At 35.5% G+C, this 12,572-nt stretch overlaps 2 protein-coding genes and 1 pseudogene across 2 annotated transcripts; 1 reads left to right on the top strand and 2 right to left on the bottom strand.

The window, feature by feature from the left end:
- The first annotated feature begins 1,095 nt into the window (after positions 1–1,095).
- On the top strand, positions 1,096–2,629 carry LOC102588149 (DELLA protein GAI-like; annotated as a pseudogene).
- Positions 2,630–4,635: 2,006 nt separating this feature from the next.
- Positions 4,636–5,082, bottom strand: LOC107060958 (uncharacterized). The gene has a single exon (XM_015309585.1). The coding sequence runs from the start codon at positions 5,080–5,082 to the stop codon at positions 4,636–4,638; it is 447 nt and encodes a 148-aa protein (XP_015165071.1).
- A 2,035-nt stretch (positions 5,083–7,117) lies between these two features.
- On the bottom strand, positions 7,118–10,548 carry LOC102604299 (short-chain dehydrogenase TIC 32, chloroplastic-like). The gene is made up of 8 exons (XM_006349454.2): positions 10,341–10,548; positions 8,738–8,969; positions 8,509–8,588; positions 8,278–8,431; positions 8,116–8,194; positions 7,855–7,939; positions 7,724–7,770; positions 7,118–7,557 (listed from the first exon to the last, which is right to left on the bottom strand). The coding sequence occupies exons 1-8, from the start codon at positions 10,450–10,452 to the stop codon at positions 7,375–7,377; spliced, it is 972 nt and encodes a 323-aa protein (XP_006349516.1). The 5' UTR covers positions 10,453–10,548; the 3' UTR covers positions 7,118–7,374.
- Between the last annotated feature and the right edge of the window lie 2,024 nt (positions 10,549–12,572).

Below are 12,572 nucleotides of genomic sequence, written 5' to 3'. Positions count from 1 at the left end.
CAAAAAAAAGGAATCAAATCCGCCACATCGATGAGAGAAATTGTTGAAATGTGCTAGTCCACCACATGTTATGGGACCAGGTTAAAAATACACCAGAACACGATAATAAATACTAGCTTGAAAAGGAAAAACAAGGAGTTTTTACATGGAAACCTCCTTGCTCAAAGAAGAAAAACCACGACATGTCACACAGGATTTTCAATTATTTTCATTAATATCAAGCAACGAGTGAATACAGACTTCAACTACACATTACGAGATTAAACTCTTAATCTCACACCAAGTAATAACCCTATTACAAGAAGAGACAAAGCAATGCCTCCATTGCCCACTATATTAACTAACTCTAATTAATATAGACTTCAATCACACACCACACAATTAGCTCTAATTGTTTTCATGTGTTCCCTTACAACTGACTCGATGCGTTCCTTTATAGATTAGAAATGGATCATACAAGTTTACCACATCACAAGCATTTCATAACAATACTTCAAAGACGGATAGTCCCTTGAGGTATGTGTTGAGAGCTTGAGCTCTTCAATGACAAAGTTCACCTTTTTTTGAATGAATGACTTTGTTTGTCGTAGTTTGTTGGATATATCAATCAACTACAGATGTATTATCCTTTGAACAAACAATATAAAAACATATCATGATTTCATATCACATGAATGAATGACTTTTTATATTGTATTAGATAACATACAATATAAAAAGTTTAAATTGCACGTTCAAACAAAACTTCAATTTCATCTCATAATTACATATCTTGATTTCATACCACATGACCAAACGCACCCTTAGTATTAAGTCTTCAAAACTGATTTAGCCAATAAGTAACAAATGTTAAAGGTAAAACATAATTCTTTTTTGTTGATATATTAATGCAAATTTATTTTTTGATAGTTAATCAGGAAGTAAACAGAGTGAGCACAAAGTTGATTGTCTACTCCGATTGATATATGAAATGAAAGCGAAATCTCTCCTGAAAAAACAAATAAAAAAAGATAGAAAAAAGTTGACTATGTCACGACCTCACTCATTTTAGGAAAGAAGAAGGTAGCTCCAATTTATCAACAACAATAAAGAAAGATGAGTTCACCAGAGATGTCCATGGAAACAATTGTGGAAGATGAAGATTCCTTTGTTTCTGATACAGATGCAATCATCTATGCCACTACTGATATTTCAGGCTGGACTCACAGTTTGATCTCAGATCACAATATTCCTAATTCGTTGTCTTCAACAAGTGTAGACGAAAACAACCACAACCAGCAGATTTCTACTGCTGCCGGTGGTGATGATGATTCCATGATTGCATCATCAAGTGCATCTTCCAACTGGCTTACGAATAATAAGCAAATTGATGTTCAGCAGGAAATTAGGATATTTAATGTTGATTTCAGGGCACTTTGCAACAACACTTGCGGTGGATCTGAATTTCGTGGTGGTTTATTGCCGGATACTGACCGGACAGTGAACCAAGAGACTCTTATCACTACGTTGATGGCCTGTGCCGAGGCAATCCATGAGAACAACCTAAGCCTAGCGGATGTACTAATCAGTGACATAAGAAGAGTTACAGCTTCACAAATTGGAGGAGCAATGAAGAAAGTGGCTACTTATTTTGCAGATGCTTTGTATTATAAGATTCACAGATTGATTCCACAAGATATTGTTGAATCATCCTATTCCAAGGACCAACTCTTGCATATGAGCTTCTACGATAGCTGCCTCTTAGTCAAAATCGCCCACTTCACTGCCAGTCAATCCACTTTGGAGATCTTCGCCGATTACAAGAGAGTACATGTAATTGATTTCAGCTTGAATCAAGGTTGGCATTGGCCGGCACTTTTACAAACTCTCGCTTTGCGTCCTGGCGGTCCACCGGCTTTTCGGCTCTCGGGAATCGGTGGCCAACCTCAGCCTGATGACAGTACCGATCCTTTACAGGAAGTTGGTTTTAAGCTCGCTCAATTTGCGGAGTCAGTTGGTGTAGAATTTGAATTCCGTGGATTCATGGCACATACTTTAGCTGATCTTGAAGCATTGATGTTGAATATTAGACCCAGTAATGTGGAAGTAGTGGCTGTGAACTCTGTTTTCGAGCTTCTCCGTGTGTTTTCCATTCCAGGAGCAATTGAGAAAGTGCTGGATTTAATAAATGAAATAGAACCGAAGATTGTGACCATCGCAGAACAAGAAGCGAATCACAATTGGAGCGTCTTTATAAACAGGATTAGCGAAGGATGGCATTACTATTCAACAATGTTCGATTTGCTGGAGAATGCAGATTCGATTAATCCCAACACTCTAGACATAGTGATGGCAGAGCAGTACCTAGGGCGGGAGATCTAAAATTTGGTGGCTTGCGAAGGGACTAAGCGATTTGTGAGACATGAGACGCTGGTTCAATGGCGAGAGAGAATTAACTCAGCAGGGTTCAACCTGGTTCCCCTGGCTTCAGATACTTACAAACAGGCAGCCAGGTTATTGGCCTCGTTCCCAAATGCAGAGGGATTTAAAATAGAAGTGAAAGATGGGTGTCTTATGTTGAGTTGGCATAGTCTCCCGCTCATTGCCATCTCTGCTTGGCGTCTATGTCACCAAGTCTAGGGAGTCAGTCAATGAGTGAACTCATTGGAGAAATTTCAGTGAAAACAACTTTCTTTCTTTGGCTGATGTTAAACCGATCTTCTTCTTGCGAAGTAAACTGCGCATTCTGAAGTGCTTTTTATTTATGATTCGGAAAAGGGTCAAATATATTCATGTACTATCAAAAATAGTTTAAATATACTACTCCTGTTATACTTTTAGTCTAAATATATCTCTCACATTTTACTTTGATACAAATTTAACCTTAAGTTTAACGGAGGAACATGTGTGTAATTCAGAATCAAGAGATATCCGGAACTGTTTTGTTGAATATTGTTTGTGGGAGACGACGGGAACTATCGATTTCTGACAACTTGAATTTTATTATATCAAAGTAAGGACCCGCTTCGGTCTTACAATCTTGATCACACTTGTTGCTTGCTTCAGCAACACTCTTGACTTAGCACTCACTCTTGTTTGCTCTCTTACTTTCTTTCTTTCTTACTTACTTCATTTCATGCTTGGTTTCTTGCTTACATATCAAATGAACCACCTCTATTTATAGGAGGTGATGGAACAATCTAGCTAAACATATTTTTCTGCTCTATTCTAGAATATTCCTCAAACTACTTAATTCTAGAACTACCCTATCTAGAACATTTCTAGACTATTCTCTCTAGAATACTTATTCTAGAGATCTTCCTTCAATTCTCTATATCTCCGGAATATTCTAGATTGTTCTTGACTTATCCTAAGTTAATTAAGTTGGTGATAAATTCTTAACACTCCCCCTCAACACCAACTTAATTTTTCCTTTGCATCCGTTATGAGCGATTCCTGAAAATGTGTAACCTGAAACTTTGTAACCATCATGATGCCCATGCCCTTTGACGATTTCCACCTTCATTGGATTATTCCAAGCTCTACTCTTTGAAGCTTCTTCAAAGGTAGTAGTATCTTTATTGTTAACCACCTCTGCTAATGTTGCATCTATATACTTGGCATTTGAGCATTTCAATCGTGTCTTCCTTCTTAGTTGAGGTTGCAGAGCTTCTTGGACTCTTTCTTGCAACACTACTGGAGTTTCATGTACTCTTGTTTTCCATGAATTCTTATTTTCTCCTTTTGAAAATATCTCCTTTGTATGTGAGTTATATATGTGAGTTATATATTTCACATACCTCTTGTTCCTATTCAGCCTCACTTCTTTGTCCTTCTTCTTCAAGTTTATATTGTAGCTCTTGCTCCAATTTCCTTGAATTTGGCAAGGAGACTTCATTATACCACCATGTTGGTGCTTCATCAAGTACCATATAAGTTGTCTCGGTTGGCATGTCGTATATTGATTCTAACCTTCTCCCTTCCATTATTGGTGCACTTGTAACTTTTAAGTTTCGATATACTTTTACATCATTTGGCCCAAACAAGACATAGTTACCGGAATCTGTTAGTTGTGATACAGATAATAAGTTTTTCTTCATACCTGGAACATGGTAGACATTTTGAAGTTCCACTTGTCTTGAGCTATGATGAGGCACGAACATCGTCTTGCCAAAATGAGTTATTGGCATTTTTGAATTATTTACAGTCACCACTACTCGACCGCCTTTATATTCACTCGTGTTAATGAGTTTTTTCTCATCACCAGTCATGTGATTGGAACATCCTAAATCAATGATCCAATCATGTTCATAATCGACCAATTTCTCACTTACAGTTGCGAGTGCAATCTCCTCCTCTTTGTTAGAGTGATAGGTGACAAGCTCCTCTTGTTGATTAGTTTCTTCAACTGCATAAGAGGTCTTGAAATCCCAAATTTCTTCTTCATCTTTCTGGTTTTGGGAAGAAGTAGCTACATTACGTTCAACTTTCTTGTACCAGCAGTCTCTGGCGTAGTGTCCTTTCTTTCCATAATTGTAGCACTTCTCCATTTGCCGATTGTTAAAGCCTTTCGTCTGCTTGTTTTGTCGTTGACTTCTTTGATGTTGATTCTTTTGGTCTCCTCCTGGCCGTGAGCTTTTCTCCGCTTCTCTTTTTTTATAGTCTTGTCTTTTCGTGAAGAGTGCCTTCATGTTTTATAGTGAGACTTGATAATGGCTTTTCCAAATCTTCTTCATTTGCCAACAGATTTTCCAACTCAAATAAAGTTGGTTCTGTGGCCCACCCCCGTGTGGATGTAATTATGCCTTTGTACTTCGGCCTCAGACCATGAACAATGATTCTTCTCATTCTTGTCTCCGTGATAGCATTCTCAAGATCTAATTTTGATATTTCATCAGATAAAGATTTTACCTTTAAGAAGTATTGGTTGATTGTCATATTTCGTTGAGAGATCGACAAAAGCTCATTTTCAAGCCTTTGTAATCTCGCATCATTCTTCTTTGTAAAAATCGTTGCCAATGTGTCCCAAGCTTCTTTGGGTGTCTTGGCATTCTTAATTCGTTGCAAGAGCTCATCTTCAATTGTTACAGAGAGAACAAACATGGCCCTTTCAGCTTTGACCTTCCACCTTTTTGCTGCTTCAGTATCTGTTGGTGGTGTGGTGTCTGATTCACCAATGATATCCCATAATTCTTAGCCGAGAAAGAATATTGCATTCTCGTGCTCCATGATCCGTAGTTGCTTGCGTTGAGCTTCTCAACACTATTGAGAATGCTTGTGAAATCTATCATTGATAAGTGCCTCGCGACTTGTAGCCTCCAACAATAGCTTGTAAGATCTTCTTTGAGTTACTACCTCGCTCTTATCCACCAGGCTCTAATACCACTTGTTGAATATTGTTTGTGGGAGACGATGGGCACTATTGATTTCTGACAACTTGAATTTTCTTATATCAAAGTAAGGACTCGCTTCGGTCTTACAATCTTAATCACACTTGTTGCTTGCTTCAACAACACTCTTGACTTAGCACTCACTCTTGTTTGCTCTCTTACTTTCTTTCTTTCTTACTTACTTTATTTCTTGCTTGGTTTCTTGCTTACATATCAAATGAACCACCTCTATTTATAGGAGGTGATAGAACAATCTAGCTAAACATATTTTTCTGCTCTATTCTAGAATATTCCTCCAACTACTTAATTCTAGAACTACCCTATCTAGAACATTTCTAGACTCTTCTCTCTAGAATACTTATTCTAGAGATCTTCCTTCAATTCTCTATATCTCCGGGATATTCTAGATTGTTCTTGACTTATCTAGAACTACCCTATCTAGAACATTTCTAGATTATTCTCTCTAGAATACTTATTCTAGAGATCTTCCTTCAATTCTCTATATCTCCGGGATATTCTAGGTTGTTCTTGACTTATCTTAAGTAAATAATTAAGTTGGTGATGGATTCTTAACATGTTTTTGGTGCGGGGAGGGGATTTAGATTAAAGTTGTTTTTGAAATATAAAAAACAAAATGTTAAAAATTGTATAAAAAAGATGTGGGGTTGTAGCTGCAAGCCTCAACTCTACTACTATCTGTAAACAGCAAAGTTCAGTTTGATATGGGTTTGGTATGATAATGAGTTTAAGGTCTGGTTGCAGAGTTGATTAATCTTGGACAAAAGCAATAAGCGCTGCAACTATATATAGATCATGATTCATGGCAAAAGATGCACACTTGAGAAAGGTGGACGTTTGCTAAGGATGCCCTCATCCAATATCGTATAGTCTGTCAATAAGTAAATATTAGTTCATTTAGCTACTGAACGAGCAAAATTAATGTTAGGATCAAGCACAAATTATTGTTACGATCATTTCAAAAGCTATAGCTGAGAGTAAGACTGCAACTTTGTTTCTTAACCAATCCTACCAAGCAAGCGTCATGTTGGATCATGACTCTAACCCGGGCCACTTTGTTTCTTAACCAATCCTCCTTGCTAGTCTAAGGAGCTTGCTCTGCAGACGTCCTGTATCATCCAAAAAGTAGTTTTATACGTTAACTGACTCAGAGCGTACTTGTGTTACTCTTCTTTTACTGTTTACAGGTATCTCAGATGTACCAGAAAATCTCAATTGATAACCTTTGTAAGATGGTTCTTTTTTTCGACCTCACTGTTATTGAGAGGATCTCTGTAGATGCTGTTAGATTTCTAGCCGTCAAACCTAATCACATGAAGGGCAGAGTCTTTCATAAACAACCTCTCTACCTCCAAGAGGTAGGGGTCGTACACTCTACCTTTCCTAGACACTGCTCATGGGACTACACTGGGTTTGTTGTTGTGTTAAGGGTAGCCGCTGGATGTTCCTCCTTTATGTTATCAGAACTTGTAATTGTTTGTGCTGCAACACTATTTCCTATATTTTGTTATTGCCTTATGTGGAAGAGGAGGGACTTCTTTCGGGGATGCTCTCTCACATTTAGCAGTGATAGGGGAGAAGGAGTACCAAAGACTTCTTACACGAAAATCATAATTGAGAAATTTATAGAAGAGCATTAATCTGCTTCCCTCAATTTATAGGCTTGGAACTAAGATTGCTGATAAACTACCATAAGTGAATCGTTAAACTAGACAACTTATTACACATGGAAAGGTTCAACTAAAATTTAATAGACGTTTTCACAGTCATTACAAGGTCAATAGAGAATCGAAAAGAGAGCAAAAAACTAAAATTCTAGATACATTTAAAACATGAGCAAGATAACTTAAAGAAACATACACAGATAGACTATAAATTGGGAACAGAACCAGATAAGCTTAAAGCTACTACCTTATACAACAGTTTCACAACATATGAATGCAAAATTGTAGTAATAACAACTTGCAGGATTTCCAATGACTCTCTTCTACTTATCAATAATCTTTTGAGATGCATTTATCAGATTGTTGCTGAAATCCCAAAGATTCCTAGCTAACACTTCGTCTCGTGCAAGCTTGCTTGGCTTATACTCATTGCAATCAGAAAAGTACTTTCCAGTCACTCCCTTTAAACTTGGATGGAGGGCGACGTAGCAAGTTGTAGCTGCCCCCTGGAAAATAAATCAGTTTAGTAATTAATCAGCATTTTCAGCTTTCAAATGTAATGAGAAACTGTCAACGTATGTTGCTCAGGCTCTTTAAAAAATGTACTCTCGGGTTTGTGTAGGATCCTCCAAAGGCTATAAATTTGGAGGGTCCAAGCAATATAGTTGTTACCTGAGGGACATTCTTCCACAGTAAACAAGTGAAAACCCTTAAGATTCCTGCCAATCAGAAGAAAAATATTCCAATTAAAACTCGGAAATTCCTCAAGCTAATCTTTTGTATGAGGGTTATATGTAGCGTACTCATCAAAAAGGCTGAATGTCTCATGAGATTCGTCATTATCAGACCCGGATGAACTGAATTGACAGTGATATTTGCTCCCTCTTCCTGCATTTCACGACAGAATTGCACTTCTAACACCCTTCGAGTATCTTTTTTTATAAATGTCGTTCTTTAATTTGTCTCAAATGAAGTTAATGAAATAGAAAGTAACACATTAGCTTAAATATTCATCCAGGAGCAGGACAGCTAGTAGTAACTAGTATGCAGACTTAGCCAATTACCTGCAAGCGGCGAGCTAGCTCGTTGGCATGTAGTAGGTTGGCTAATTTGGATTGTCCATAGGCCACTTTGTCCTGATAACTGATCAGTGAAACGAATAATCACAATGTAGAAATCGATTCCACAACGTACCATCGCTTTATAACTTTGTGAATTAAGGTTACCTGTTTTTGTCGTTGATATTGTGGAATCGTATTCCTTCACGAGGGCAAACTAGGTGAGCTACTGATGACAAATTCACAATTCTACCTTCAATACCAGTAGATTTTGCTGTTTCCTTCATTTTGTCTAGAAGGAAGTTAGTCAAGTAGAAATGACCTGAAAATTTCCCCCAATCAAATCAGCCACATCCGTGAGAGAAATGATCTCTCCGAAATAAAAATTACGCGTTATACCAAGATGATTTGTTGCAAATTGCATCTCTATTCCATCCTCAGAAAGCTGAAATGGACAGAACATGATACCTGCATTGTTTCTGTTTTCGCAAAGTATGTTCAAAAACAACATGGTAGACTCGTATTAGACTCTTACTACAGCTAAAAAGTTGAATATTCTCGTAAAACAGTAGCAGTAACAGATGCAAAATCCAACAATATATCAATGAATGAAGATCGAGTCAATTACATTAAGATGTTGAGAGGAAGGTTAAGTGCTAAGAAGTTATCTGCAAATGCCTTGACCGATTTCAATGAGCTGAGGTCGAGTTTCAGAATATCAATACGTGCAGTTCTGTTTTCGTTCAAAATGCGTTGTTTTGCTTCATTTGCAGCCTCCATATTTCTTGCAGCAACAATAACATGGGCTTTCCTCAGAGCTAAAACTCGTGTTGTCTCCAAACCGATGCCGCTTGCACCTCCTGTGGACAAAATGTATTATTGTATAAAATACAAATTACTTCAAACTTACCAGAAGCACCGCACAATCTATAATCATCAACGGGATAAGACACAAGTACCCCTAGACTATGATCGAAATCCCAGAGACACAATTTAACTAAACTAAGGTCCTATTATCATCCCGAACTCAATTTTTTTGTAATTTTGTACACTTTTTTGGCATACACGGCATCTCCCACGCACCTCAACTACATGGAGTCACAGAGTGTGCCATGTAAGCCAAAAGGTGTATAAAATTACAAAAATATGAGTTCAGGGGTAATACGAACTTAGTTTAGTTAAGGTATGTCTCTGAGATTTCAGTCATAGTCTAGGGGTTACTTGAGCCTTATCCCCATCATCAACAGTATAAATATTTTTGAGATAATATTTTATGTTTATTTATCAAACATAAAACACAAAAAAAATATGATATATCACTTATTTTTCTTTTTTAAATAATTTCAAAACGATTTTCAGGCAAATATTCTACTTCATACCAAGCACACACTAAAAGTTGCCTTTTTCTCCTAAATTTTCCTCTTGCCTCCACATATATGATATATCAAATATCCTTAAGGTGTTTAGGGGGGGGAAATATAGTTCTAAAGGTTGTACAAGTAGGAAAAAATTACCTCCTCGTAGTGGTAAGTAACGCGAAACGAATTTAATCGATGCCAATGCAAATAGCAGATACAAAAAGTAGGAAATAATCGACACATGGTTCAAATTTTGTCCGGTGTCAATATGGATCCCAAATATCAAGTAAAAAAAAAAAAAATTGACACGTGGTAAGCTATTTGTACAATTGCTATTATTATTATCACGGAGCAAACAGAAAATCAAGAGAGTGAATAACAAATGATTCTCCAATTCAAAGAGTAGAGCGATCGTGCCCTACTCAAGCGAGTGTTCTTCCGACACACCTAAATTGGTCGGCAAAGCCTAATTATCTCATGTGATATGTTTAAAATCATATAATTAAACGTTATTTTGATATATTAGATACTCCTCCGTCCACTTTTATTTGGCATGTTGTGTTTTTCCAAAGTCAATTTGACTAATTTTCAAGATTACATTAATTCGATATGTTGTTTTAAAAAAATAGATATTCAAAAATTATACGAAAAAATACTATAAATTGCAATTTTTTGCTTATCAAATATGATGAAAAAATATATCGTAATTTTTGTAGTTTGACTCTAAAATAGGAAACTATGACAATTAAAAGTGAACGGAGGTAATATGTCATTAGTTTAAGATAACAAGATTCAAAATTCTTTTTTATTTTTTAAAAATTGAGTTCGATCAAACCAAGATAAACAAATTAAAACGAAGAAAGTCGGTAAAACCTGTAATAATAACCGTGAGAGCGGTAGCATCAACACCATCAGTAACCTCCTCAGCAGTTGAAGCTGACCCAAATCCACTTGCTCCTCTTCTGCCTGTTATCAATCTCAACATTTTTTTTTCCTTAATTAAGAAGATGGAAAAATTGTGTGTGTGTTTTTTTTTTCTATGAAGGGAAACTATGAAATAAAGATTCTAAGTATTTGTAATGTGAAATGATCAGAAAGTAGAACCTCTCTATATATATATATAAAAGGAAAATAATTTATTTTAAATATATAAAAGATAGAAATGGCAAAAATGAAGAATGACGTGGCGGTGGGATATGCAGAGATAGAGAGAAAATACAAAAATGGCAAAGTAAGATATTGGGAGATTGTTGGTAGTTAATTTGTTAGACAAAACGACATATGCACGTATTCAATGTTCCAATCGGTTACTCTCCTTTAATTTACCCTTTACTAACTTTTCAACTGTATTTCCATATTTAGGTTTGAAGAAGAAGAGTAATTAAGTGATTAAATTGAGTTGCGGAAAATGTTAGTAGCTCAGTTGGTTGACTATCTGAATTTTTATTTTGTTAGTGAGGTATTGAAAGCTATGGCTTCAAATGAATCTATGGTTATAAAGTTGTTGGTATTATTTGTCTGAGTTTCTTACCATAATTAGGTTCATAAAGTTTTCATATTTGATTAGTCTTTTTCGTGTAGGAAAAAGTTTAAGATTATATAAATAGAGGCTTGTTCCTTGTAACTTAATCAGCATTCACAATGTAGTCTAGGAGCTTTGAGAGTTTTGGTTAAGGGGGGAATTTCTAGGACACAAGTGATACGTTATCATTTGTGTAAACCTCCTTGTATTCCGAGTGAATTGGTTGATGTTATTTCTCTCTATATTTTGTACTTTCATGTTTATATAGTAGGTTGCTCATCTCCTTTGTGGACGTAGGTCGATTGACCGAACCACGTTAAATTTTTGTGTCTTTTGATATATTTCTCGTTTGTCTTCTTACTCATGGTCTTTCGAGGTTTGATTTGCTAGCTTCCATATTACACCTAATTATTTTGGATCTAACAAAAGTTACATTTGTGCTCCTTTATGTTAGGGTAATAGTTCGATTTTCGACTAAATCGACTCCTCTCAATTAATAATTATTTTGTTTTTACTACACTATTGTCGTGCATAAAAGTATAGCAAACTAATTGGATGCAGTAACACGATAGTAATCTCTCAAAAAAGAAAATAAGGTCAATTCAAATTGATAGGTAAAAGTCAACCAAATCAACGATCAAGACAATTAACTTTAAAATGCAAAAGAAAATAGGGTTTGTATTTAAAATCTAAAGCCATCGTGATATAATTAAGAATAAAAAGATAGTTTTAGTATAATTCTATTCAATTTATGATTTAACGATTAACTAAAATCTTAAAATGAGAAGCCAATCAATGGCCCGATTAAAAAAATTACCAAACCTTTTAAATGTTGTTAATTTAATAACTCAATACTAATAAATCAATCATAGTATTCACTGTCATTAAAAAAATAATTAATTATAGTTTATTTTTCATTTAGACGTACTATTTTAACTGGTTTTTACGCACACTTAAAATACTTTAAGTTCATACATTTATTGAACCTTACCCTCTTTTACGGTGGAATAGACTTTCTCATCCTTTAATAAAAGAGTAAGACCAAACAAATAATTATTGAAGCCACGTTTACAGCGTTTACATCTAAATAATGGGTTTTATCAATCATACATATTTACTTTGAGCAACAACAAAAAACATGATAGATATGTTAGCGTACCGTTTAAATTCTGATTTTTTGTCGGCAGCTAAATCAAACTAAATCATAGTCAGATTTTTTTCTCAAGCTAATACCAAATCAAACAAAAATAACAATAACAACAACAACATATCTAGTGAAATTCCACAATAGGGTACGTAGATTTTACCACTATTTGGTGAAGGTAGAGTGTATGCAGACTTTATATGCATTTCATTTTAAAATGGCATACTTTGCTCAGAAACAATATATTTGAGTTCAAATCATATGTTTTCTTCAATAATAAACTTGTAAGATACTAACAACACAATACTTTTCTTTTTTTATAAACTTGTTGAAGTAATAATGGTGTAATAAGTCCTTTGGTGCTGGAATTGCAAATATTGGTTGGACACCCAAAAGTAGAAAGGTCTAGCACATACACTTGTTGAAGTCATAATGAAAA

The sequence above is a fragment of the Solanum tuberosum genome, unplaced genomic scaffold (genome assembly GCF_000226075.1).
Source record: "Solanum tuberosum cultivar DM 1-3 516 R44 unplaced genomic scaffold, SolTub_3.0 scf00106, whole genome shotgun sequence".
In the NCBI taxonomy this organism is placed as follows: domain Eukaryota; kingdom Viridiplantae; phylum Streptophyta; class Magnoliopsida; order Solanales; family Solanaceae; genus Solanum; species Solanum tuberosum.
The sequence above is the reverse complement of the archived record's forward strand: the minus strand, read 5'-3'. Positions and strand labels throughout refer to the sequence as shown.

Bases quoted from the DNA above. Each gene is read 5' to 3' on its own strand.
- LOC107060958 (XM_015309585.1), bottom strand. From the start codon at position 5,082: ATGTTTGTTCTCTCTGTAACAATTGAAGATGAGCTCTTGCAACGAATT.
- LOC102604299 (XM_006349454.2), bottom strand. From the start codon at position 10,452: ATGTTGAGATTGATAACAGGCAGAAGAGGAGCAAGTGGATTTGGGTCA. The intron at 7,940-8,115 runs GTAATTGGCTAA...CGTGAAATGCAG, and splicing joins AGCTAGCTCGCCGCTTGCAG to GAAGAGGGAGCAAATATCAC. The intron at 7,558-7,723 runs GTAACAACTATA...TTTATTTTCCAG, and splicing joins TGTGGAAGAATGTCCCTCAG to GGGGCAGCTACAACTTGCTA.